General features: G+C 38.1%; 2 protein-coding genes across 5 annotated transcripts; one reads left to right on the top strand and one right to left on the bottom strand.

Moving 5' to 3' along the window:
* Positions 1 to 64: 64 nt before the first annotated feature.
* Positions 65 to 23,358, bottom strand: iqgap2 (IQ motif containing GTPase activating protein 2). Of its 3 annotated transcripts, none has more exons than XM_077601305.1 (38): positions 23,025 to 23,358; positions 20,197 to 20,296; positions 16,046 to 16,202; positions 15,851 to 15,928; positions 15,204 to 15,280; positions 14,000 to 14,067; positions 13,716 to 13,829; positions 13,417 to 13,595; positions 12,506 to 12,593; positions 12,270 to 12,433; positions 11,999 to 12,086; positions 11,752 to 11,915; positions 11,463 to 11,623; positions 11,227 to 11,351; positions 10,940 to 11,103; positions 7,681 to 7,771; positions 7,242 to 7,409; positions 7,033 to 7,172; positions 6,779 to 6,949; positions 6,607 to 6,690; positions 6,447 to 6,518; positions 6,283 to 6,352; positions 5,905 to 6,113; positions 5,605 to 5,757; positions 5,324 to 5,487; positions 5,023 to 5,247; positions 4,429 to 4,569; positions 4,005 to 4,089; positions 3,646 to 3,878; positions 3,281 to 3,413; positions 3,050 to 3,152; positions 2,823 to 2,964; positions 1,796 to 1,883; positions 1,486 to 1,698; positions 1,252 to 1,412; positions 1,026 to 1,163; positions 665 to 773; positions 65 to 540 (listed from the first exon to the last, which is right to left on the bottom strand). In XM_077601305.1, the coding sequence occupies exons 1-38, from the start codon at positions 23,065 to 23,067 to the stop codon at positions 427 to 429; spliced, it is 4,977 nt and encodes a 1,658-aa protein (XP_077457431.1). In that variant the 5' UTR covers positions 23,068 to 23,358; the 3' UTR covers positions 65 to 426. The 3 variants fall into 3 exon arrangements, with proteins under 3 accessions (XP_077457431.1, XP_077457430.1, XP_077457429.1); XM_077601304.1 differs by having other exon boundaries at positions 7,033 to 7,175; positions 23,025 to 23,357; XM_077601303.1 differs by having other exon boundaries at positions 7,033 to 7,409.
* f2rl2 (coagulation factor II (thrombin) receptor-like 2) lies at positions 8,760 to 15,218 on the top strand. 2 transcript variants are annotated; one of them, XR_013300375.1, is made up of 3 exons: positions 8,760 to 8,972; positions 9,235 to 10,392; positions 14,787 to 15,218. XR_013300375.1 is itself a non-coding variant. In XM_077601313.1 (2 exons), the coding sequence occupies exons 1-2, from the start codon at positions 8,909 to 8,911 to the stop codon at positions 10,290 to 10,292; spliced, it is 1,122 nt and encodes a 373-aa protein (XP_077457439.1). In that variant the 5' UTR covers positions 8,760 to 8,908; the 3' UTR covers positions 10,293 to 10,475. The 2 variants fall into 2 exon arrangements, 1 of the variants encoding a protein (XP_077457439.1); XM_077601313.1 differs by lacking the exon at positions 14,787 to 15,218 and having other exon boundaries at positions 9,235 to 10,475.
* Positions 23,359 to 26,495: the final 3,137 nt, after the last annotated feature.

Genomic DNA, 26,495 nt, shown 5'->3' with positions numbered 1-26,495 from the left:
GTTTTTTTTAAATCTATTAAAAATTTTGTATTGTGAGCCCCCTTCATTAAAATAAAATAAAAAGTAGATTTGTAAGACATTTTTATTTATTACACAAAGTCAAAATCAATTTACACCAACAATGTGTATATATATACATATATATTAATTGCAACTTTTAAAAATTTTATTAATTAAAATATGATTTTGACACATGATTAAAAGGCACCAGTGAACTACAGCATTTGAACAAGCCCAGTGGGAGGTGGCCTTGATAATTCAGTGACCCTTAACAATAGTGTTTGTTTTCTAAAGACATATCTTAATTACATTACATTATTTGGAGAAAGAATAGTTTTATGACATGAACATTGTCTGACATTCCTGATTTTAACCAATTGAGTGCTGTCCCAAGGCACAAACCATTTTCAGCTTCTAGATTTCCTTTCATTTTCCATAGAATTTTTTATTTAGGAGGAAGATGAGCAAGTTCACGTTCACTTTAGCTTTGTCGAACATCTTCATGACAGCCACGCCTTCATATTGAAGTTGTAGAAGGTCCTGGACGCAAATATCGGGCAGAAATGAATGCAACCGCAATAAGATAACACATAGCAAAAAAAATAACACGTGACTTTGTGAAAATCATTGTGTCTGGTAAATGACTTTTATAATTATTATTTACCTGGAAATGAAGCTGAACTTTTTCCATTTCGACTCCCATTAACCTAGCTTTTATCTCAAAATCCCCTACTTCCTCACATGGTAAAATTTCAAATAGGACATTTTTGAATCTGAAAAACAAGAGGAAAAAAACAGCACAGGACGGAGGTGTTAAAAAAGCAAAATAATTTTGCCATTTATGTCTGACAAATTCAAGCTCCAAGAAAAACACCCCAAAAAGAAGCATACGGTTAATTAGCCATTGAGTACAAAAAGATAATTTATTCTCCTGCCCGTTACTTGACATCGAAGACTTTTTTTTGACTAAATCAATGAATGGACCAGGGCACACTCATTCCGAACTATTACGCAGCTTGACTTACTGATTAGTCTGAAGTCCTTCAATCTCTAGAATGACTCCTTTCTCATGTAACCTCGCTCCGGTGTACTTCAAAGATTTTGACTTTTTGCTGCCTTTTAAATCCCCTTTGGTTTCCAATTTGATGGACCTGCGTGAATTCCTACCAACACAAAACACGGTTAGAGCGTGATGAGTGAAACCACGAACAAGCCATGCACACTTAGCATCATTCAGGACAGCACACTCACTTGCGATTGAGGTTGTCGAGGCATGTCTTTATGTAGGTGTCGTAATAGTCCATCTGCTCCCTGTAGAAGGACATTTTGGAATTGAGCGCCGACAGCGTGTGCTGTAGCTTCACGAGCTCTGCCTTCCTCCTTTGTCTGTACCGTCTTTGGTAGCGAATATCCTACAATCAGGTAGACAAGTTGAAAACACTTGATAGCCTTTCATACACCAGTCCGAGAGAGCTGCTTAAACACCTTAGCAATGTCATTGATGATGTCCTGGTATTTGTTTGCGGCAGATACAAAGTTAGCCTGCTCCAAGTTGCGAAGATTCCTAAGGATCTTCCTCTTCTTCTGCTCCAGAGGGAGCTGACTGTCTTCCAGTAGTGCGGGGCTGCTCTTGAGATCATCTGGGGTCTGAGCGTCCTGAACCGCACGTCGCATTGCTATCTTTGCATGCTCCGTCTCCTGCGGGCACAAAACAACAATGATTAGTATGATTAAAAATTATAGATCAAGAAATACATGCAGGCAAGTGCAGTGCCACAAAAGCTAAAATTGTCACCTGAAGCACTGAGGCTGGGGTTTCTAAAATTTCAAGCAACGTTTCTCCAGGTTGAATACGAATCGCATCGACAACAAGTTTCTTTGTCCTAAAAACACAAATAGGCACAATATATCACAGCTTTCTTCACAAGCTTTGTTCCCTTGTTTGAATGTTGCTCCTGACATCAAATTATGATATTTACCAAAAGGAGGTGACATTAGAAATGGAATGCTTTTATTGTCATTATTCAAGTATAATGAGATTTAAAGCTTTCACCGAATAGTGCACAAATAACAACAGACAGACAAATAAATAATCAATAAATAAGAAATCAATAAATACTACTTTCACATATGTGCTTTTCTATTTTCTTTAATTATGTTTCCTATTAGTGTATTAAATAGGCCAATTGTGGGCATCTTATGAACAAGAATTTAGTATTTTTTCCTCCAATTATACAAGGTTCTTAGCATTATAGGATACTGAAAACAGTGATAAATGTTTGTCATGTTTGTTTGCATACACCATGCAACATCCTTTGGTCCATTGGATCACAAAAAAATGAGTCTTTGGGAAATTGGGATCAGCAATGACACATGGATGTCATACAGTGTTATGTCATAACTATAAAAGGTTAGGATGAAATCATATTTCTATTCCAGCTCGTTACAAGAAATAAAAGGATACATGTTTATAGGGAAGATAGCTGCAGCTGGCAAGCTTCTTCCTGTTTGTACAGGAAATTATGTGCAGGAAAGGCAAAAGTTGAGTCACCAGGCGATAGGGGGGAGTGGATGATACAAAAAAAAACTATGTAGTGAAACTGATGAGTATTTCATAGTTGTTCTGTTTCCCTCCATTGGTAAAAAGTTCTTACTGCAGCAAGGCAGTGTTTCACCATTTTGGGGTTGCCGCATTCAATTTATGATTCAATGGAATAATTCTAAAAACACCTTCTGATTCTTCTCATGCTGCAAAATCTATTTGCAGACCATGACTGAAAAACTAATACCAATATGGAGATTTTGGAAAAAGCTCAACTCACTTTGTCATGAGAGTCTTCAAGTCTTTGTCATCCCCCTCGAGCAGCTCAAACTTGCTGGTCAGAATGAGGGAGATCTCAGTTTTGGCCTGCTGGTTTAGAACAACTTCCTTGTTTGTGTCATTGCTATGAACGACTCCTTCACCTTATTTTGACAAGAACATGGAAAGGTTGGTCATTGTCTTCTTTTTGAAGTGATACTGAGCATCCAAGTATTAACGTAATTGTACCAAGTAGCATCTCAACATCGGGGACATTTCCCAGGTCCTGCAGGAGCTCGTGCAACAGGTCGTTTGGCTCTGGCGAGATAGCTTCCAGATGTTCCAAAAGCAGCTGCATTGATACATTTGATTGTGGTAAGAAGATAGAGTAAAAACACCTTCAAATGTTGCTGCATTGTGTCTTTCAAACATTAAATGCAACAGTTTTTCAATTAAGAGCTCTTGATTTAGTGTACTTACCGAGTGTGTATTGATGATCTCCTCGATAGAAATATAGATGATGGGCTTGCTAAGTGTTACCAGATCTGAGTATTCATCAATATTAAATTTCTCCTCTGGTTCAGGGACGTCACAGGCAGACTGGAAAAACAGGCTGGACAGAGTTCAGTAAAGAATTAGAAGTTTGTGGATGCAAAATTTCTGTTCCAATTTTGTTAACTTGAAGAATATGTTGCAATATTTCATTCTCAGGGAAATATGCCCAATTGAAAGGAAAAATTCTAATGAATTTGATTACATCCAATCCGTTTGAACAGTCAGTAAATTAAAGAATGTTCAATCGCAGAATATGAATGAGTCCTTCAAAAAAATGTGTGCATTCTCACCGAAACTTTTCATATGTCTGCGATATAAAATCGTTCAATGGCGTCATGTGTGCGTTCTCGCCCTCAAACAACTTGTTAGCAGCAGCGTGCTGTAGCATCTTTGCCACAGATCCCAGGTTGCGACGCTGGTCAACATGAAGTTGGCCTCCAGCCGATAGATCAATGATGTCAAATCCATCAGGAGCTACGATGGCAGGATTCATGTAGCGATAGTACAGCAGGTTTCCTACAACCTGCAATAGAAAAGCGATTTTGTCAAATACACCATGCCCGAGAAAGCACAGAAGTCATCTTGAGATGGTTGTGACAACAGAACCGTTTTCCAACAAATATTAAACCACAAAACTGAAGACTTATACCTTAAATAGCTCATCTTCTGATGCATCTGGAAACTTTTCGTGGAGGCAGTTCTTCAGGACCTTCGCTACATATCTCATGCCATAACTGCATGCAAATCAAAAAGGCAAAAGTACTAAAAATTGTTGACATGCATCCATCTGAATGCATCCATGTGAAGAAAATGACGACTAAGGCCAATCATAAATCTTGAAAATTTGGAGAAAATAGTGACAGCTCTTAATCTTTCCACATTTTAAAAGTGCTATGTAGTTCTGCCAGAGTCCCTATAAATCATCAGCACCATCTGGTGGCACACTTAGGCCTCTATAAAAACTACAAGTCTTCATACTGTACAATATTTTGCCTGGGAAAGAATTTGAAGAGCTGGCCCTAACTTTCAACTAAGAAACATGATACACATTTAAACCAGGTCGCAAAACTTACGGAATGTTATCCAGGGACGACACAATAGAGTTGAGGACTTTATCTGTTGCGGAGCGAAGTGCAATACTGGATGCCTCCAGCCTGTTTCGAACTTCCTCATGTGACATGGCCTGCTCGGGAGTCACTTCATAGGGCAATTTGCTGAGGAACCATAAGTAAAATTGAAAGTCAGGAGTCACCAAATGTTCAAACCAGATTATAAACTATGCATTTTCTTGCTACTGTCACAATAAAATTTCCCAAATACGGGATGAATAAAGTTATCCAATCCAATCCAAAGCACATCATTAATGAGTGACTATCTCACACAGGGTGCATCTACTTATAAGACACTTTAGTGAATGGATGTACTTAATTTGTTGATTGCCTTGTAACGTTGATATGATTGTTTTTCTTAGAAATATATTTATTATGTTGTTCTTTGATGAATAGTCATGTTGAGCACTTTACTGAAGAACTCAAATAACAAGATCGTTAAGCACCACTACAATTCTAAAATAGTATAAATGGTATAGTGTACTGAATGTTCATCTGTTGTGTTCACTGAGATCTGCTAAAAAGGAAATCCTTCCCATAACAATAGTCATTTCTTACCTAACTTCTCCAGTGGCTGTTTCTAGCTGGTTGACCCAGGATTTGTAAACATCGACAGGGTTGGTGTTGATGCCAAGATTTTTGTCCTCAATGATATCTTTGACCACTGGAGAGAGCAATTGTCGTAAAGTGTTGTGGCCCCTCGCTCCTCGGTTGAAGCTCACCACCATCTTGACGACTGTGGGATTCCCTGTTACAATATCTTGAATTTGGTCAACCTTAGACCTGAGTCACAGGAAGTGAAGTTTGCAGAAGATCAGAAAAAAAAACACTTCAATCTTCACAGGGAGACAAGAGTTACCTGATCTCTTCCTCTAGAGCAGTTTTGAACAGTTTGAGCAGCAGATATTCCTCCCGCTGGTTGGATGCATAATTGTACAAGGTAAATATAACAGTGTCCATAAATTTTGTTGACTTGTTTTGGGGCATTTGGAAGATGAGCTTGGCCAAGTAGGATGGGTTAGTCTGCAAAAAGAAAAGCGGGTTGTTGCCATGTTTTGGGTGCATTCAAACAATGATTGAGGTTTTAATAGAATACACAATGATGAGGTTTTAATAGAGTACGCTAAACAATTGTTGTACCTGCAGTAAATAGAAGAGATGTTGGTAGGCCTCTAGTTTTTTCCGTTTTCCTTTATTTAGTCCCTTTATTCCTAGTTTGTCTACTATGGCCAGGTCATCTTTGTTCGTTTCATTTTTCATGTTCTTCATTGTCTTATTATGTGATACAACATCCTTATTGGGAGAAAGATAAATGCTCTTGTCAAATACACAATTTCTGCAATACACATTCCAGGCAATCAATCGGTCTTATAAAAGATTTTGCCTCTTATCACAGGCAGATTTCCTCAACTTGCACACACACAAGAAAGACTTGGCCACCTGCAGAGTAATCCTGTTCTTGACCAGCAATCCAATTTTGATATCCATCATATTCAAATCTTGTTCCATCTGCTGATTTGAGCGTATTTTTGTGACCACTTCCTCCTTGATCTGCGTCACTTCCTGCTCCTCCTGCAGATCCAAAGCACTCTGTTCCAGCAAGTGGACAAACTTGCGCACTACTGATAAGGGAGGGTCCTTTGCGCCAGCTGCGTCATTGCACATAAGGGTTAAAAGAGAAACTAATCAAATCTAGATGACCGAATACATTTAATACAAATGTCAACATAAATGAGCAGACAAGTGATCAAATACTTGCCCTCATTTTTGTGCACTTAACTCAAACACCCATTACATAACTGAACTATGTGGACTTACTCAGAGTTCTGTAATTGCCTCTTGCTTTATTGGCCTTCACGAAGGCCTGGATCGTTACAATGTCCTTCTCCTATGAGCAAGAATAATCAGTAAGACATGTTCAGCATACCACAAAAAAGCATGCTTTTTATAGGAATAAATGATTTTAGTCAAGCGTTACTCACGTGATCTTTAAAGTATTGCAAACGTTCATTGTAATTACGTTTGGCCTTCCACATTTTAACCAAGGACTGAATCTGAAAGTAATAAAAAAATAATCTCTGCAAATTAATATTTTTAAAAATCTGAGTGGATATATTTAAAAATGGAAAAATAACGATTTACCTTGACAACTGAGCTAACATTTCTATGAAGCACTTTTATTCTGTCCCTGTATATTTTTCTTTGTTTGTAACCCTTCCAAAAGGCCTGTATATTAAAAAGAAAAAAAAGGGCAGTTATAGCTACATATCCAAAAGTGAATTGCAAAAAAAACAGCAAAGCCTTTTAGTACAACCTGCAGCCTGATGACATGTGGTTCTTGTTGACGCAGATACTCCATTCTCCGAGTGTGCCTTTGCCTCACCAGAAAACCTCGTATCCTCGCCTGCAGCAGTGTCACCAAGGACTCATTGGCCAACCACAACTGTTCCCGATTATATCGTTCCGTGACACCACTGACTGCAATCTAAACGGGATAAACAACCCTTTATTTATATATCTATTAAATCAATCACATCGGGGCCTAGGTAGTGGAGGGGAGCAGAGTACCTGAATCTTCTCTTTATTGAGGTGCAGACTGTTGTTTTTAAAGTTTTCGGGCTCCTCCCAGGTACTGTCTCCTGTCTCCAGATTATAGTAGTAGTAATATCTTTCATTTATGCAGTGTTTCACCCACAAACTCTCAGCGGATTCTAAGAGTAAGGGTATAGATTTTGCAAAATGTGTTTCTTCCCCATTGCATTCATGAGTTGAGCTACCTTCAGGTATCATCTTTCTTTGTGCTTGTGCAAGTTCAACCTGGTAGATATCAGCACATTCAGCGAGTACGTCTTTCAAGCCCGCATTTGTTGATTGTAGAGCCTGCAACGTCTTCTGGGAGTCACCCTGTGCCACCAAATCGTTTATGTCAGCTACAGCTTCAGCCACTGTCCAAACAGAGGAGAAATGAGCCAAAGAAGAGGCGTTAAAGTCAACTATCAAAACAATTAAGTGACCCTGCTAATAAAGAAGTGGAGACTTCTACCCAATGACTCTTTCCACCACTTAATAATACAGGATAATGTCAAAAAAACATAATGCAAATTCTTGACTGAATTAATTGTCAAATTCCCCACAACATTTCAAAAGAAAAAAACTTGCATAGCCAATAAATGAAAGCGCTGCACTTTTTTTATGAGTAAAACTTTAAGCACTCACTTGTGATAGCATCTTCTGTGTTCTGGTTGGCTGTATGTATAGCCTCTTGAATTTGGTCCAGCCACAGTAAAGCAGACTCATCTCCAGAGGTCTGTTTTCAGACAAATAGCATTGCCACATTTTCAGTCATGTACAGTCAAGGTAAGAGCAAAAACTATTATTATTGTTGCCATTGATTGTGATAGAGGATGCAGAAATGCTCTAAAAATGAACCGTTCTTATAATGACCAGACTGCTGTTGTAAATGCTTTACAATTATTTGATAAATGAACTCATTTGTTGCCACTGATAGTGATAAACAATCAATTTCATTTGACTTGTATTGCTGTCAATGGCAGTATTTGAGTCAGATTGATAGGCAGGAATTATCAATCGCTTTAAGCATGATCAATTCAGTTTGCATCATGTGATTCTTTATCCACTGAACAACACCAATAAAGCTTAATTCAGGATGTTTATACTGCAGTTAGTATAAACTTTACCTATAAGAAGTAAAGGGAGAAAGTTTGAGGTCTTTCCTACTTGACCACTCTGTATGTAAACCTTAAAAACAGGAAGAACACTTATTCCGCCTAACATTTGAGGCTAATTTTAGACAACTCTGGCGAAGGTTAAAGCAAATCCTGACCAGCGGACTAACAGGAAGGAAGTCGTCAGCTTGCTCCTCTAAAAATTCCCACCCAATTCTTCTGACAAAACTGGTTATACGACAGTTTATTAGACTGTCAATAGAACATGAAACAAAACTAAAATCCCCACAATATTCATGAATGTTCATATTGGAACCCGAAAAACAGGAAATGTACTGGTATACAGATTTATGTGGGACGATCCATTTCTTGAAACACAATATTCAGTGGTAACATTATATCGCTTAATCGGGTTTTTACAAAATACATCTGCATGCATGTACTGAGAATCTAATGACTATTTGGATATCACAGCATATGATGAACCATGAACTTGTATCCTCCCATCCCAGTGAGTCAGGGGGAAATTACTGACGCAGGCAACTGGGAATTTTGTTTTCAAGGCTAGACAGGAAACGTGCATGCAGAACCGAACAAACAGCCAAGCTTTCCTTGTATTCCATGAGGTGGCCAATCGAGTACACATCGCTGGCAGTTACAGGACAAGAACGATGCCAATAATTCAACTTTATCGTTTGATACCAGCGATACATAAAGAAATAGCGAAAAAATATTAAAGGTTTCTACATCTGGCAGGCATGGCACACATTTTAACTGGAGTTATACTTTGTCTCATGACAATGCAGACAGTCCAAATTGATGGTAAGTGATTTGATTAATCTTTTGTATTTGTATTCATTTAATAATCGGAAAATATTTAGCATTTTAATCTGAACCAATAATAGAGGGCAATTGTAAACATTTAACTTTGTATACATGTAGATGTTGTTTGTGTATGATAAACTAAGAACTGCAATTGTGTATCCTAAGTTGAATAGAAACTTTGCTGAATCTTTGTTTTTATTGCCTGGGAACTGTTTTCTAGAGCTTTTTGTTAACACTGTCATGTTTCCGCCCCATATAGGGAATAGAAACCTGACCACAAACAGTACACAATCTGAAGTGTTTCCAAAATCTTTCAAGGGCAAGCCGTATCAACACAATCTGACAAAGCAGCGGTCAGCCAGTTTCTATCCTAGTGGAGTGCCATGGCTGGATGTGGACCCAGACGATGCTGCCACAGCCTACACCACAGGGGTCTTAAGCACCTGGATCCTTCCTTTATCCTACATCTTGGCCATGATTGTGGGTATCCCCTCCAATGCCTATATTCTGGCCTTCCTAAGATTGAGACTGCGAGCCAAGTCCTTGTCCACAGTTGTGCTTTATTTAAACTTGGCCTTGTCAGACTTGCTGCTCCTGCTTTCCCTGGCATTACGCGTTCACTACCATTTCAGTGGAAACAACTGGGTGTTTGGGGAACTCTCCTGCCGGCTGATGACCGCCTTGTTTTACGGCAACGTCTACTGCTCAGCACAGACTATAGCCTGCCTCAGCCTGAAGCGCTACCTGGCAGTGGTTAAGCCTTTCTTGTATAAAAGGATGGCCAAGACGACTCTAGCGGTGTGGGCATGCTTCACTGTCTGGTTCCTATTCGGGGCGGCGATTATACCCGAGTTACTAGTCAGGCAAAGTTACTGGCTTGCTGAGCTGGGGGTCACCACTTGTCACGACGTGCTTCCCCTTGAAGAAAAACCCCACTCACTGTTGGTGCCATATAGACTAATGCTGGTTTGTCTGGGCTTTGTAGTCCCATTTCTACTTTCCATCTATGCACACGTGTCAGTGGTATACCACCTTGGAAAATCCGGGTGTAATTGGAGACCTTTTATAAAGATCAGTACTTTGGTTTTCGTCATCTTTGTGCTGTGTTTTTTGCCCAGCGGGATCCTGCATGTTGCACACTATGCCCGCCTCTTTTCCAATGGGGATGACAAACTTTACGGATACTACAGATTTGCTGTATGTCTCTGCTGCTTCCACAGTTGTTTGGATCCTTTCCTGTGTTTGCTTATTTCAAAATCGGCTGCAACAGAGATACAATTCATCTCCGTCCGCAGAATCCCAGAGGTCGGCTGTTAGGACGTGCGACTGAATGTGTACACAGAAAAGGCACGGCCTTACAAGACCATTGTTGGGGCACAGCAATCTCGGAAACACCTGACATTGGAAAATAAACATGGTAGGCTACAGTATACACAGCATTGGAACAGGAATTTGGTGCAATACTGTTGACAATGTGAAAATAAATGGTGTTTACTTAAAGAGCAGAAATATTATATTATATATCGTTGAAAGCATACAAAATGAAAATGCTTCACAGATTTAAAGATTCCAAAAGGAGTAAATTGAAAGGAAATTTTGTATGGTGGCAACAAAACTAACTGGTTTGTGTTAGGTTTGTTCATTACTATAAATTCTTTTCATGGTTAACAACTGTAATTTATGAAAAAAAGGAGCATGGATTTTTTCATGTGTTAACAGAAAGCACAATAGAATGTAATTGTGTAATTGCAAAACAAAGGAAGTAAATCTTTCTCAGAAACCCCCTTTTGACAACAGTAAAAAAATGTCTTAAAAGGGATGAGATTAAATTTTGTCATGTTGAGAATTGAAGTACCGCTGTCAAATCTCACTTGTTCCAAATTAATTGTGCAATCCAAATGGTGGGAACATAACTTTGTTCTGCATGCAGCATGTGTATAAATGTAATATGATTTTCATATTACCTGACACAGTAGTTGTTTAGTATAGCGTAAGACATCATGGTAGTGTTTGGCTGTGGCTGGGTTCACACCCGTCAACTTGGCAGTGGGGAGGAGCAGGGCTGCAAGTGTCTGCTGATGTTCACCAGAGATCAATGCCTCATTAATCTCTGCTATTGCTATAATTCCTGGAATAAGGAGGAAAATATGTAAACATGGGAGGTTATTTCATGTAGATAAACTGAATTTGCAGCAAACTACAATGTACTGATTAGTTTGAAAAAAAACTGAAACTTGTCTGACATTCTTACGTTCATGCTCTTCAAGGACCTGAATGTTGACGGCGTCAATGCTCTTTTGAACATCATTCCAAGTAAGAAACTCTTGGCCATTAGCAAGAGACTCATTTCGCTGTTTGACTAGGGTTTCTGCATACCTGAGGAAAAGGCCCATTTGTATCAGAGGACTTTAAACTTAATATGACCTCCTACACCGTGATTTATTGAAGAAGGGAAGTCAGTTTTACAGTCTTTCACATTTGATTTACCTGTTAAGGTTGTCTGGATCCATATTTGTAAAACCCAAAGGCGAATCTGTTAGTTGCTCGATAACAGCCTGTGGATCTTTGGTGTCCAGAACCTCGTTGAGCACAGCTACAGCTGACAGCATTTCCACCGCCACACATAACTCCTCGTGGCTCAGGTCAGACTAAATGCAGATAGATGTTTGCAATGAAGCGCATGTCTTGAAATTTGACCACATTAACCCATAGGGGGAAAAAGAATGAATGTGTCAGTGAATCTTCATATGATCTAATATGCTGATGCCAAGCGTACCCTCCCTCCTTGTAGTTGCAAACTAAAAAGCTCATTCTGGTAGAGATTAGCAGCTGTTGGGTAAACAAGTGGCAGTTGAGCCTCAGGGTCAGAGAGCTCCTCGAAAGTCTCCAGTGCGTCACCGAGACGAATAGCTGTATTGATTGCTGAAACTGCCTCAAGTTCTAAACAGAAAAACAATCGTATTAAACTCTCAAGTGAGTGGACAGACTTCAGAAAAAGATAACAGGCTCTGTGGGTTGCTTACTTCTTCTTTCAGCCTCTGCAAACTCATTGCAAGAGCTAACAACTCTCTGAATCTCATCCTTTTCCGTCAGAGCGGCCTTATCTTCATCCTATAGTAAAAAGGGTGGAATCGGAGGATTAATACCAATATGTTTGGAAAATGTGAGTGGAGCTTTTGTTAGAACTGAAACTATTTGTTAGGGGATGAAACAAACAACAAAAACAACATTGCTCATCAGGATCACTAACAGGTTTCATACTGGGTTGCCAACACAGACTCAAAATGAGGGTACCTTGCATTTATGCTGGCAATATGTGGTAAAATGTTGCAGGTACCAGTCATGATTTACATTCTCCACTCCACGCAACGCCAGCGCCGGAAGATTTAGTGCAGCCAAAAGAGATGCTGGATCTTGGGCACAGACCGCATGATTTACCTGCTTTACACCTGCTTGAACTGGGACAGAAAAACAGACAAACTTTTAATGCTAAAAAAGGCTATCTGGTAATATAGGAGTATGGTCCTTACTGTTTGCAAAGTCGATGCAACTCTGGATCTCCTGCTGTGTCAGCAGCTCCTCATAAACATCTCTTTCCTCCGTACTAATGGTGCAATACTAGGAAAAGGACAAGAAATGTCATTTTTCATATAAATCAGCTTGGAATTTAAATTTCATCACGTTTCAAGTGGATGCCCTTGTGTTTGGGTTGCCGAAGGCAATGAAACCAAATGCGAAACGGGTTGCCTTGCAGTGCAAGTGTTAATGTTTGGGGAAGTACGGCTGACACTGCAGCAGCTGGAATGTGCTGGCAGGGCTTATGGAGTGAGTCAGTGAAGGCAACCATTTTCTGGGCCACTACAGTTGATTGTATCAGACACTAATTGGAACCATCTGCTTAGACAACAACTTGAAAGTGGTGATGACGTATTCCAAAATACTATCCAAATCAAGTGAGGATTATTTGGATATTAAGAATGAGCAAACCATAATAAAGAGACAGCGGTGTACATCAGGGTATGTTACCAACCATTGTCAACTAGGGGCATCTGAAGCCCTATTTTGTGATTAAGAGATGTACAAATAAACTTGCCACTTTCACTGTTCTTTTATCAATTACATGGGAAACAGATATTCCTGAAATGGATAAAAACAACACTGGCAATATGTGGATGTACTTTTTTCCTCTGCATCTTAATATGAACAACTATCAACATTTTCTACATCTCACTGCATTATGCATGAATTCTTATGACACTCAGATTACATTGGGTATTCATGATTTTTTTTGTAATATTAATTATGGTTTTAAAAAGCGTTGTTTAGTTTTGGGGGACAGATAATATGAAAATGCAATAACTGTGTATATTATAATTAGGTCAATATCTGTGAAAAGACATCCAGTCAATAAATACATTAAAAAACAAGAAATCATTCTTACACTGCTTGAGGACTGGTCTGGTTTCCGGCTCTTGGCCTGGGTCAACATGTCCTGATAGCATTGCGCCAAAGCTTCTTGGGTGTTCCTCAGCATTGCGTTTGGATTCCTGAGGGCTGCCATAGTTGCAGATTCCTGACCCCTGTCAATTGCCTCATTGATGGCAAACACAGCCGCGTGCACTGAAGGCAAGAGCAGCACATTTCAGTGTTTGAATAAAAGATTGTGCTACTGGAACAGTAATAAAAATCCCAACCTTTTGAAATCTAACCTATGAATCTACCTTCTACAGTAGGACTTACATGCTGCTTCATCCACTGATAGCTCATTGGCCAGGATTCCTCCAATCTTACTGAAAGCTGGCATTTGAATACCATATTTGTCCAGTTCACTCCTCATGTTACTTATTTCTTCCTCTGGAAAAAATAGACAGACCAATGCAAAATGAATGAGGACAGTGCAAAATTATAATAAAATTATTAAAAAAAAAAAAAAAAATTAAAAGACAGGAGGAATGTCAACATCGAGGGGAGGGGAAAAACAAGCAAAGCAAAACAAAAATGTAACAATTGTTATCATTTTGTACCTGTAAAAGCCACCTTCCCCAATAGGTCCTGGATTTGTGGTGCAATGCCGAGTTTGTACAAGTACAAGCTGAAACAAACAACAGGGTTGCAAGATTAGGACTAAAACTTTAGCGAACGCCAAAAGCTTATAACAATGTTCAGCGACTAGCAGCAACAATTAATTAGCTGAAAGATTTGTATGTTTGTCCTTCTTAAAAGAGATTATTTCTGTCTATTTTGTTTTAATTCCCACCAATAACGTGCAAACACCACAGGGAGGTAGTGTTGACTCAGATTCAAGAAATGCTATGCAGCCATCCACTCAGATTGTTTTCCAGTCCAATGGCCAATTAATTCCACAGGTAGGCGAGTGGAAACTTCATCAAACTTTAATTGTTTTGTCGGTACCTGATATGTCATGATGAATTATAGATACTTAAGGTTGGTCTAACATCAGAGCAACAACAATAGCAGCCCAGGCCGACCGATTTTCTGTACTTTGGTCAGAGTGTGTGCAAACATGAACTGGCCTCTGCCCTTACCACATGGACACCGTTTTATCTGTATACACAAACACAGAAACAGCTGAAACGCATTAATGAGTGGGGGGGCTTTTGACACAATCAGCTGATCAATGGCCTGGAGCAACCGGTTTTAAAAGATGAGTCAATCTTTTTGCATTTCCTTTTGCAAAAAAATCATTGTTCTCTGACAACATCTATTGTATTTGTAATTGTAAGCAACTTCTGTCCAAACTACTTTATTTTGTTGTTGTATGACATTTTTCAATCACACTTGTATGTACAGAACATCTGCTGCGTTGACTCCATGAGAGCACAATTGTGCACAGGGAAGCAAGGCGGCCTTGTGGGACTCCTGCTGGAGTCGCAGGAAGGAAGAAGCCACGTGTGTGTGAATTGGGAAGGAAACCAATTCTCAAATGGCTTGACAGAAAAACTACAATAGAGAAACAATCTAAGCAATTTAAGTAATCTCTCCTGAAATTTATCTTGTTGTCAGGCAGATGAAATAGACAGCTTTCAGTTACACTAAATCTTAAGACTAATTTATGGAAAATTTATTTAACTTCCTATGTTAGAACACGTGTGGATCTCTGGTACTTTCCTACCCAACATATGTGAAATTAAATTGAATAAATCTTTTGTTGTCTTGTATATGACTTTTCATATTTTAAATTGTCAAATTGTTAATAATACACTTTACCTGAGTGCATGTATGCAGTATACCACTTTGGGCATATTTTTCCGGTCATACACATCTGTTGTTTCCGGGTAGAATATCTGAAGGAAAAAAAAAACTATTTACAAATGTTTCAATTATCTGCTCTAACCGATCACAGATGCAAATGCTCAGAAATATAATACATTAATTGTTTAGCTTTAAGTTACTAAATGCCAAATTTATAAAGTCTGGGTCATTTGGTCATTGCCAACAAAGAAATGTTGACCTCTCTGCCCCCAAAATTATACATATATATAATTAAAAATAATATAATTCAAAAGTCACATGCTGCAGTGATCAGTGACTTCTACATCACTCATCTTTTATGCAAGTAATGTCATCTCAAAGGAGCTCAGTCAAAGCATTGGTACATATTATATAGTTATGTCTGCATGAAAAAAGACTAAAAACACTCAGTTGTAGTTGCTTGCTTTCGCATGGTTTTTATCAAATGTTGGCAGAAACACTAAAAATACGTAAGCCTTATGACGTCAACGGCCATAATGTAACTGGTTGCAACAAATGTCTTTCCCTAAAGGTGTGGGAGATAAAGTCTGTCTTCTGAATATTCAGTATGAAAATATGTTTGCAATAAAATAAAGCACATGCTGAGCTGTGCACACCCTTACCTTTGGGAGTCCCACTGAACCCATGGCCCTGAGCCACTGAACTGTGTTGTCTGTGTGCCTGAAGTGCAGCCCGTTGGTCTGAATGGAGGAAAATTGCAGGAGGGTTAACAAGTCCTTTGGAAAACAATCTTACCAATTTGTTGAACTTGCATTCAGTGTATCAGTATAGGTTGGGGGGATGCAATGGAAACTTACTTTGTACCGAGCTTGATCTCTATCATAGATCCGTTTTACTGACACCATTGTGGGCGCAAAGAAATTGGCAAGTTTGCCAAGGTAGACACCATTCCTCAGTCCCTCTTCCAGTTCTGTGGTGGTGGGGAGCTCTTCTTCCAGGCAGGCTTCCATCCACCTAACAAAACATTCAAACTGAAGTCAAAGCAGTGTTTTAAGTGCATAGTAATCAAACCAAACTGTAACAAGAAAGAGGGAAAAAGCTTTAAGTCAGCATTTGACGCAAATTTCTTTGGCTTTTTGCTCGAGCCTTATTAGTTTTCACAAAAGCGAAGTAATAATGTTGGTTTATTGAAGTCATTTTATTTGCAGTTAGGGTTTCATAATTTCCAGAAATAGGTTTAATTGTTTGATAAATGGCCGTTCTTGGTTGGGATAGAGTCCAGCACCCCCCAGATCCCCAAATGAAAATAATCAGCTTGGAAAATGAATTAAAAATTTAACCAATATGTAGGCAAAAGCTACTGTACTTCTGAACGGAAGGGTTAGAATCATGTAACCATCTTAGAAAGGATTAGAAAAGAGCTCATCAGTGGGACAGCCAAGGTCACGTGGATGTTTTGGGGACTAAGTTACGGAAACCTAAGAGAGTTGCTGAGTGGAGTGAAGGAAGCCATGAGAGCAGTAGCCGTTAAATGATGGAAGATTTAGATGATGGGCTTGGATTATTATTATTATTTTTTTAAGTTAAATATAAATTATGACCACTCGGCTACATGAATCTGCAATTAATTAATATAATTAATCAGCTCTGAGACAAAAAAATGAAATAGGAGGTCCAATAATCAATGCATACACACCCACAGAACAGATCTACCAAATGTCACTGTGGTCCGTCTACCAATAAATAAATCAAATTGATCAGCTACGGATCAAAAAAAGGATCAATGCATTTACAAAATTAAATACCCCTGACAGAAAAAACAAAAATGTTTTTAAAAAATGGCTATTAAGGTGGACGTGTTTATAAACATATGAAATCTACTTCTAATCTGTTCACACAAAGGAAGAGTACCAATTCTAGTGTCCTCCCCAAGAAGAACAAAATGAAGAATGTAAGAAGTAAGTAAGCGAGAACTTGAGATTTCCCTCCGGGTGGTCTAGTAATGAGGTGCTGTGGTGACCATTGAAGGCCCAGGCATTAAGAAAAGAAAAGAAAAAGGGTTCTGTCATATTTTGGACTGGATCCCTCATAACTGAAAGGACAAATACTGAAGTAAAATATTTTTGAACTGTGTATAACCTATGATGTGAACAGCAGCTATTCCTCGGGACCCAGGAGTATTTCTTGCAAATGATTAGCAGAGTTGTGAATTATGTTGGTTTGATATTTTGTTACACATTATCAAGGTGGCTTGGAGTGACGCCAAATTTATACTTGGAGCTCTACCTCTGTCCCAATGTAATAGAAATGATGTTTGCGCATTTCCAGACCAGAATAAATGATTTACCCCAAAAAAGTTTAAAGCTCAGCTACTTGGAAGCATGTTAAGCATCCCCTCTTTGTCAACATGGATCAATAATGTAACACACCAACACGTTGCTTAAATTAATTAAAGTACCATCAAACCATCTACACTAAAAATGTCAGACTCAGCACCAATTTTGGGATCAACAGTGCATGATTTTTAAACTAAAGTGTCGACAGCAGTCACAAAGCTCGATGCTGATGACTACGGTAAAATGTCACCCATAAATAATATTAATGTGGACGGTTTCAATTCACCGCCTTTAAATTTTTTTCTACAGTTCTATTTGCCCCCTGAGAGATAGTTCTGAGGAAAAATGGAACAAAGAGGAGTAGCGAAGTCCAAAAAAACACAAAATAAAAGCAAAAAGCATCATTCAAATGCACATACTAAAATCAATTTAAGATTTCTTGAGGAAAATTATTTTGCAGGAACACACTCAAAAAAGGTACATCCTGCTTGTGGAACTCAATTTCCTGTATTCAGAACAATGTTGGAGGAGGACAGACGAGTTTCATGTTTATAGCTATCTGAGCAGACCTTCCTGTCATTGTCACTGTCCAACCAGGAGCAACCAAGCAACACTGCGCCACAAGCTTCATCCTGAGATCTACACAACTACATTTGATTATATTGCACTTTTCATCACTATTTATCCATGAAATTTGAAACTTTCCTGGTGGAATGTCTGGAAAATATTCATTTGAAAAATACGCACTGTAGGAGACAATCCAAAAGAGGGTCTGTTTCAAATGAAAACATGTTGAAAACAATCGCTTTGCACTTTAGTGAGAAACCCATGCATTAGTATTTTCTGCACTATAATGTGCAACTAAAAGACTTTTTTTCCAAAAGCCAGCAAGCAGTGCGCCTTATAAACCGATGCGCCTTATATGGATCAATATTGACTAATCATTGTATGAAATTCCCGGCTACATCTAGTTCATGTATAACACAACTCCGAACCACTACTACTATTACTACTACTACAGCTACATCTAGTGGATGTATAACACAATCCCATACTACTACCATTACCACTACCACAATACTACTGCGTTTTAGAATCCGGTGCATCATATATATATCAAATAAATTAATATATCTTTTGAGGATAGGCTATTCATTGAAGGTGCGCCTTATAGTGCGGAAAATACGCTTCTCTAATGCAGTGTTTTCTAAGCAGTGATGGGCAAATCAGATATTTACAGTGGGGGGAAAAAAATCCTACAGCACACCAAACATGTCCTGAATTAGACAGTGAAATATGCTTAGACAAAAAGGTAGACAAAAAGGGATGAATGATTTTGTTACCCTTTATTGACAAAAGGAATGCAATAATATACACATCAATTATTTGATTATCCTGTTAGTGTGATAAACAGGCCATTTTTTTTTTACATATGAACATTCTAGATCTTAACTGTGCAATAGGCGTGTGAATTCTGTAAATATAATGATAAATGGCACTTTTTTGTTTTGGTTTTTGCAATACTATTTACAAACTGAACTGGATTTGAGTAGATTCAACCCTTGTTCAAAGAACACAGACTGTTGACCTCTGGCATAAAGACTAATCCCTTGCTCTTGATGCTTCATTAGAAATCCTAATCCTAATCCAATTTGACACCGTTTCCAGAGTAGAGAAACTAGGTATTTATTTTCAAAAATAACAAGAGTAGCACAGGAAGTTAGAATGAAACGGTTTGAAGGAAGCAGCTGTTTGAGTCAGGGAGCCCTCAGCAAAGCAAGACAGCAAAGCAAAATTTCCATAAAATTTATCAACAAAACTAAAAGCACAATTTATGCATTCATTATCCAGAGTACAACATGGAAAATAATGGCAGCTAAATCAAAGTGAAAGGTTCAACTGTGACACAGGTGAATGGAAAAAAATAGGTGTGCAGTGTAGACTGTAGAATGTCAAGAATCAAGAATCGAAAGTTTTGGGCATCTAAAGAAGATACTTGAACGGAAGTGGTTTGTCTCTAGGCACCCATCACAAGAAATCTTTTCATTGTTGTACTGTTAGAATAAGTAACTGAAAACATTGTTACAATTATGCCATATTATATTTTGTATGTATTTATAGACATTAAAAATAAGAGAAGACGGTGACTGTTAAGGAGCCAGCTGGTTCTACCAACCCAGTGGCCCTTAATTTTTTTTTAGGGAGTTGGCAACCGTAATGAGAATGGAGTCTTTTTTCGAGCGGAGTTTCGCTCAGCGTTTACAGTACTCAACACATAGGATTCACAAATAACTGATGCAAGTGTTATCCATTAGCGACTTCTTTACACCATATGGTGCAAATGTTCCACAAGATGGATGATGAGAATAATGCGAATCACCACATGTATGTGACAGGCTGATGGCGATTCAGACAGGCATAAAATCTAATTGGCAGGCGGCTTTTTTGAGGGAAAATTAATAAAAGATGGAACAAGGGATTCCGTCCTGGCATCTTGTACTAGTAAAGTAACGTTTTCGTAAAGCTGTTATATTATTCCTTTTTTTCAGTTTGCAATACTCATAACTGAAAAAAGTTATCATTTCAGTTATGCGTTACGCCCAACTCTGAATACATGACACCTGATGGTTTTAAAAAAATGCTTTGCAGCATTTCTGTTATTTTCATCTTACCGTTTGGCCTCTTCTAGGTGGCACAGGTACTCATAAGCAATGTTCTGCCGCCGTCTCTCATCCATCTCCTCCGCTGACCGTCTCTCATCATCCTGAATGGCTGCAAAATGAATTACAATACTGTAACTGTGTATTCTTTTAATAGTCAGCACAGCTGATTATATACATATCATAGCGACACACAATTGAAGCTCATGATATAACTCCCAACTCATCATTAATGAAATAAACTTCATAATTCATCAGTCACTACTTATCAAATTTGCAAAAGTTTATGGTAGACTATGTGCCAATGACAATTCAGAAATATTTGGGTGTCTACTCTATTGTCTTGCCCACGAAACATCGAAATTGAAATCCAGCCTTAACTCCGAACACAATGTAAATAGTTTTTATGTACTAAAAGGTTTGATAGGGAGGAATGTATTTTGTCAAACCAAAGCACTAATTTGCGATAAATAATTCACATGGAGTTGCTAAAACTAGTGATGCCCCATTCTGACACTCAGTATCAGTATCAGCGTCCGATATGACAATTTTTGTAGTATCGGATTTGGTCACAAGACCGGATACAATCCAGTAGTCGCGTGTGTTTTCAGTACTGTTGTGCTTTTCGGTCTCTGTAAATCAAACCAGAAGCCAAACATGTTCTAATATTGTAAAGAAAGCATTTCTTGACTTTAACACAAACAAAGTGATTACATCATTTACTGTTTACACTATATTTTGCATTATTTTTACTAGTTTGAAAATATGGGCATCGGCAAAACATCTCTTGAGAATAATCAGATTGGATCAGAAGTCAAAAAGTCAGCATCGGGATTACTCAACGCATCTATTGCTGGCAATGGCAGCCAATTAATGAATATAGCCAATACAAATTTGGACATGAATTAAAAAATGTGATTGGATGTTAGTAGTAGATTGCAAAGACGTACCAAATGTTTTCACAGGTCATTGCAAAGATTACTTCAATTTCATAGGCAATGTATAGTCATACACCAATAGTGTACTGACTGCTGCAAGACAAAGTTCTTAAACCAATTGACTGATTAGTCTAAAATTAACCAATGTAATCCCAATACCCTTATGCCTCAATTCTGCAATTCAATTGCCTGGTTGGCAGCAGGCATCAGTAAGAGCACCATTTCTGTTGAGGGGAATGGACATAGTTTTTACACTGAATTGGCAGCATTTTTATAATAACCATATATGCTTGTTGTGTGGGGATTTCAATTCAAGTACCATTGAGGTGTGAATAAAATCAGTCCTTAAGTGGCCCTCTTGAAATGGGACTGTTGTATGCATATGCTGCCAAAGAGAGCACATAATTCTCTCAATTAATACCACGGTCAAAAGGCAGGAGAAAAAAAATCCACAATAGTGGCAAGTGATATACAACAAGCTCCCATGATGGAAAATAAATTACAACAGTCATACAGCAGAACTGTCGAAGGTTGCCAAATAAATGCTTGAATCTTGACCTTAAGAAATATTTATTTAATAAATATTGATCCTTTTTAAAATGCTGATATTTTCAGGAGTTTCCCCAGGTCTTGTGAAACATGTCATGTTTATCTAAAACTTTGGTTGGGTATCAAATTGTATGGCAGTGTGGTCATTTCACAATTTAGGGTTATTGCATACCTGACAACCTCTGCCGATAACTGCCCTTATAAATGATTATGATTCCCCTTACAAACCCCAAAAAAACCTTACAAACACCGTACGGTGTTTGTAAGGTTTTTTTGGGGTTTGTAAGAGGAATCATAATCATTTATAAGGGCAGTTATCGGCAGAGGTTGACAGGTATGTTATTGACAAATACAAACAGATTGCACTCACTACTGCACGTGGACCAAATGTCCAAGTGAAGCTACTACATACAAGACATGGTGACTAGTGTGAACACTTCCTGCACTTTTGTGCTGTTATATTTAACACACAGGATGAGGTTTTCTGCCTTTGTGTGCACATCATCATGGGACTTTAGTTATTGGCTCTATGGTGTTGACTCATGCTGTTTTTCAGCTGCAGTGCTCTATTCTCCAACAGTGCGAGAGAAATTGAGGAAAACACACCACGAGCATGTTGAATCTAATTGAAGATCAAGCAGATAAATTAATTCAATACATGGAATTAATTATTCCATTTGCATTACGGTGTGTCCAATACATTCACTCCAGGTAGAACATGCAAATTCAAACACTCCCAGTTAATATTTGGATAGCTAAGGGTTACCTTAGTGTAAAACTAACATTTGTGCTGTACTATCCCTGCAGACACAAGTCCTCATCATGCATGAATGCAAACCAGCACAGTCGTGATGACTCAATTGATTGGTCTTATCTTTAAAAAGTTACACTTTGCTCACTTTACCCTGACTGCAGGAGCTGACTAGACACCGAAGCCTTGTGATTTGTTGATTTATTTGCACTGTATCAATACTCCAGCAGGGCAGTTACTGTGACGTTTAAACCATGAGAAAAGACCTTATGTGTTGAAAAATGGCTGATATACTAAATAAATACGGTAGAAACCATCAAAATGTAGTCCAAAAGTTACAGAATGTGTATTTTAGAGTTTCAGACGATATCAAACAAACACAGTAACCTGTCTGCCTTCCATATTTTCATAAAAACGTCCCATCTGTTATTATATTTGGTATTTGTTTTATTTTTTTAGCTGACACACCTACTACTGCAGGAGGCAGACGCCGATCAAACACCTGCTGCTCATCAAACCAACCGAAACTGTTTGCTTACCGATGTTTGTTGTCAAAAAATGTTATTATGATAATAATACCCAAAATGAAAAGCACCACTTACTTCCATAACGTGGCTTCTGTAGAGACGTTTCTTCATGATACATTCTGCCTCGTTTCCTCAAGCGGTAGTCAACGCGTCTCAACCGCCAGTAACTTTTTTTAATGGTAAACGCGCGATAAGGTGTGCCGAGTTGTTAATAAACTTGATTTACGCTAACCGATGTATTTATTAAAAACAATAATAACTAAGAAGAGGAACAAGTCTTCAGAATTCCCCCTTGTGATCAACAGTGCACATGGCGTGCGCCTATTTGATGTGACTCCTCAACAAACTGACTATGACGTAGGAAGTGACTTAAAAGGTTCATATTTATATGGACAAGACAGGCAAGGTGGTAACTCCTTTGCGTCATCTACTGGGCAAAAAATATCATTGTGTTGCGTTTATATGGTAGCTCAATCATCTACTAGATGGCAGGCAGCTGGATGGAGCATTGCCGCCCCCTACTGTTTGAAATTTTCATCCATCTCTTCATTCAATTTCCTCACAAGGTACGCGCGGGGTGCTGGAGCCTATCATATCACAGCTCTGACTTCAGGCACCAGGCCAATCGCCGCCGTCCACAAGACTGACAACCAGAGTCGCGGGCAGAGTCCACCATGTTATTATTTTTGGAATATGGAAGGAAACCGGGGTACACGGAGAAAAACACAACCCTGGAGCACGCAAACTCCACACTGTGATGACCCACCTGGGATCGAACAGTCGACCCAAGAAATGTGAGGCCCACACCCTAACCACTTGGCCGATGGGTATCTTATATATCCCATGTCATACCTTCTACCTCATTTTCCATCCATAATACTGAATTTAACCCCCAACCCCTATTTTAGAGGGATAACTTTATGTAAATAAATTAATTCATTAAAGAAAAGAAAAACAACCCATAATATCTATATGAACATCACATTTTGGCTCATGAAAGCCACAATCTTAGCATTAGGTATACAAGTGTGGCTTCCATGAACAAAAATATATGTGATGCCTCTATTTTATTATATGTTATATATACACGGGCAGTTATGGGCCTCATAATAAGCGAGCAAGTCGTTTGCCTAGGGCACAATCTAGTGAAAGGGGCACCAACATGTTTTGGGGATAACACACGCGTAGTGGAAACTCATACTGTGCTTAGACCATCGGCCTCACACTTCTGACCTTCTTGTGTAGAGTTTAAATATTCTATACTAGGATGTTTGTTTTCTATTCTATATTTTGAAAATCTTTGTCTACATTCTCTTTTAACTAGTATTTGCTGTCAGTTAAAATTAAGCATAAGAAAGCTGAAACTTCTCTTGACTTGTTCATATAGCCTCTAGATGGCAGCCTTTGTTAATCAGGAGAAGCCAAATCAGTTTGTTGATTCCTGACAGAAATCTTGCCATCAGACTGTCAACTGCACATTTTAAGCAAACATTGAATTATAAGTAAAATAGCTTAAGTGCAATACAAGCTTAAATTTTAATATTTAAATATCATCTTTGTTATGTTTCAATAATTAAACTCTGTGGTTAGTTTAATATTCCTCAAAATGTCTTTCCTAAAAATAGTAGATATTTTTAAACTGAGGGCCTTCAAATGTCTATAATAACACGTTTCAAGTCTCAGTTGATAAATAGCATGAAAAATGCATATTCAAATAGTACTCAAAGTCCATGGCTTCATCTCCCATAGATAAGAGAAATGTTAGAATTGCAAGATGAAAGAGCAAAGAACAAAGGTACATCTTAGATGAAAGACAGAGGGGCATTCAACTGTCTTTCTCCATAGTTTCCAAAAAAATCACAAAAGCATAATTTCCAAGAGGACATAGTTTTTATTGTACTGTATATATTTTCAAAAACAAAAAAAGACTGCAATGAACATCTTTTCACTTCTTAATATTTTCACACCTATGGACCTCACAACCTGAAGCATTGACCGGGAGGCCCAAAGGTCACAAGTATACACACAATTATTTTCCACATACATTGGATTACCTCTGTGAAATGGATGTACAGAACATACAAGAGTGATACATTCACATTTTTCTTCAACAAACATCTGAATATTGCCATAGTTTCTGGTAAAATAGTTCAAAGAAAAGCATAATTAGCACAATCAATTTTCAACATGCAAGTACGCACGCACGCACACATACTCATACAGGAAAGGATGTTAGAGAGAGTGGCAGTTGTAAAGGGGAATTGGAACAGAGGACTCACAGTGATGCAAATCGTGGACGGAGCAGTGGGCACACAATGCAATCCAAGTTGCTTGTACACATTGCTCCCACACCTCCACTAATATTAGCTTTGATTATGTACATTATTTACAGTCTGCAATGAATACACGTGCATGCTTAAACACACACACACACAGAAATAGTACAATAAATAAATACTCCGATAGTGCAATCAAAATATACTTCTCACCAACAGACTGTTCAGAATCTAATTATGGCTTTAACAAATGTCATGTAGAAACGCTACAGTTTTTCTTGCAATAGAAAGCGTAAGAGCCACACTTTAAGAGGGATTAAAATATAATTGCAGCTCAGCGCAAACATTAGGTAAAAGTTTTTTGGGGGGGGGCGGGGTAATGTATTTTTTAAGCGGTTTAATATATTGTAGTTTGCTGATGAAATTGGTTTTAACTATCGAGATATAGCCAATGCCTGGCTCCAAAATTAAATGTCACTGAATTAAAAAGAATGGATTTCATCATTGATTCTACAATGAAAGAGAAATAGATTTATTTTATGTTTTATATTTTATATTTTTGTTTGAGTGTTATTTGCATTTTTGTTGCATGGTTGTGTTATTTCCCATCATTCACATGGTTCAGATACTGTAGTTGATGATCATGACACACACAAAGAGGTCATTCATTCGTTCATTTCGCTTATCTTCATCACGGTCGTGGGTGAAGATTTCATATATATTTAAATTCTTGAAAAATATTTTTTCAATAAAATGTGTAGAATTCAATGGAATAATATCTACAGTTAAAGGTAAGCGTAAACTGAATTGAAATAGACTAACATATTCAAAGAAATGTTTTCTTTTAAACAGTTCTATCCTACAACCTCGGGATACCACATGACTATGAGTAGACTGCTCTAGCTCAGGAGAGGCACGTTTTGAAAGGCATTCAGTATTTGTTATCTTTTTATATTTATTGTTGGTGACTGCCAGGAGCGAGGTACATACAGCAAAAAACAGAGGGAAAGCACTCAAATGAAACTTTTTTCCCCTATTATTTATAGTGACTATTGAAGTGGAAGAGGCGAATTTTTAATATGTGGTTCAATCATTCCAAAAACACAGATGGAAAATAACATTACAGTTTAAAATGGCAAGATTAATTTCACCATAAAGTTCATAGTTTTTTTAAATTCTGTGTTGGAAATTAATAAAAATAAATTATGTAACCTACATCTGATAAAGAAGTTTCAGATGGCATACATAGCAAATGTTGGCTACAGTTTAA

The sequence above is a fragment of the Stigmatopora argus genome, chromosome 5 (assembly GCF_051989625.1).
Source record: "Stigmatopora argus isolate UIUO_Sarg chromosome 5, RoL_Sarg_1.0, whole genome shotgun sequence".
NCBI classification, from domain to species: Eukaryota; Metazoa; Chordata; class Actinopteri; order Syngnathiformes; family Syngnathidae; genus Stigmatopora; species Stigmatopora argus.
Note: the sequence above shows the minus strand (reverse complement) of the source record. Positions and strands in the feature narration are given on the sequence as shown.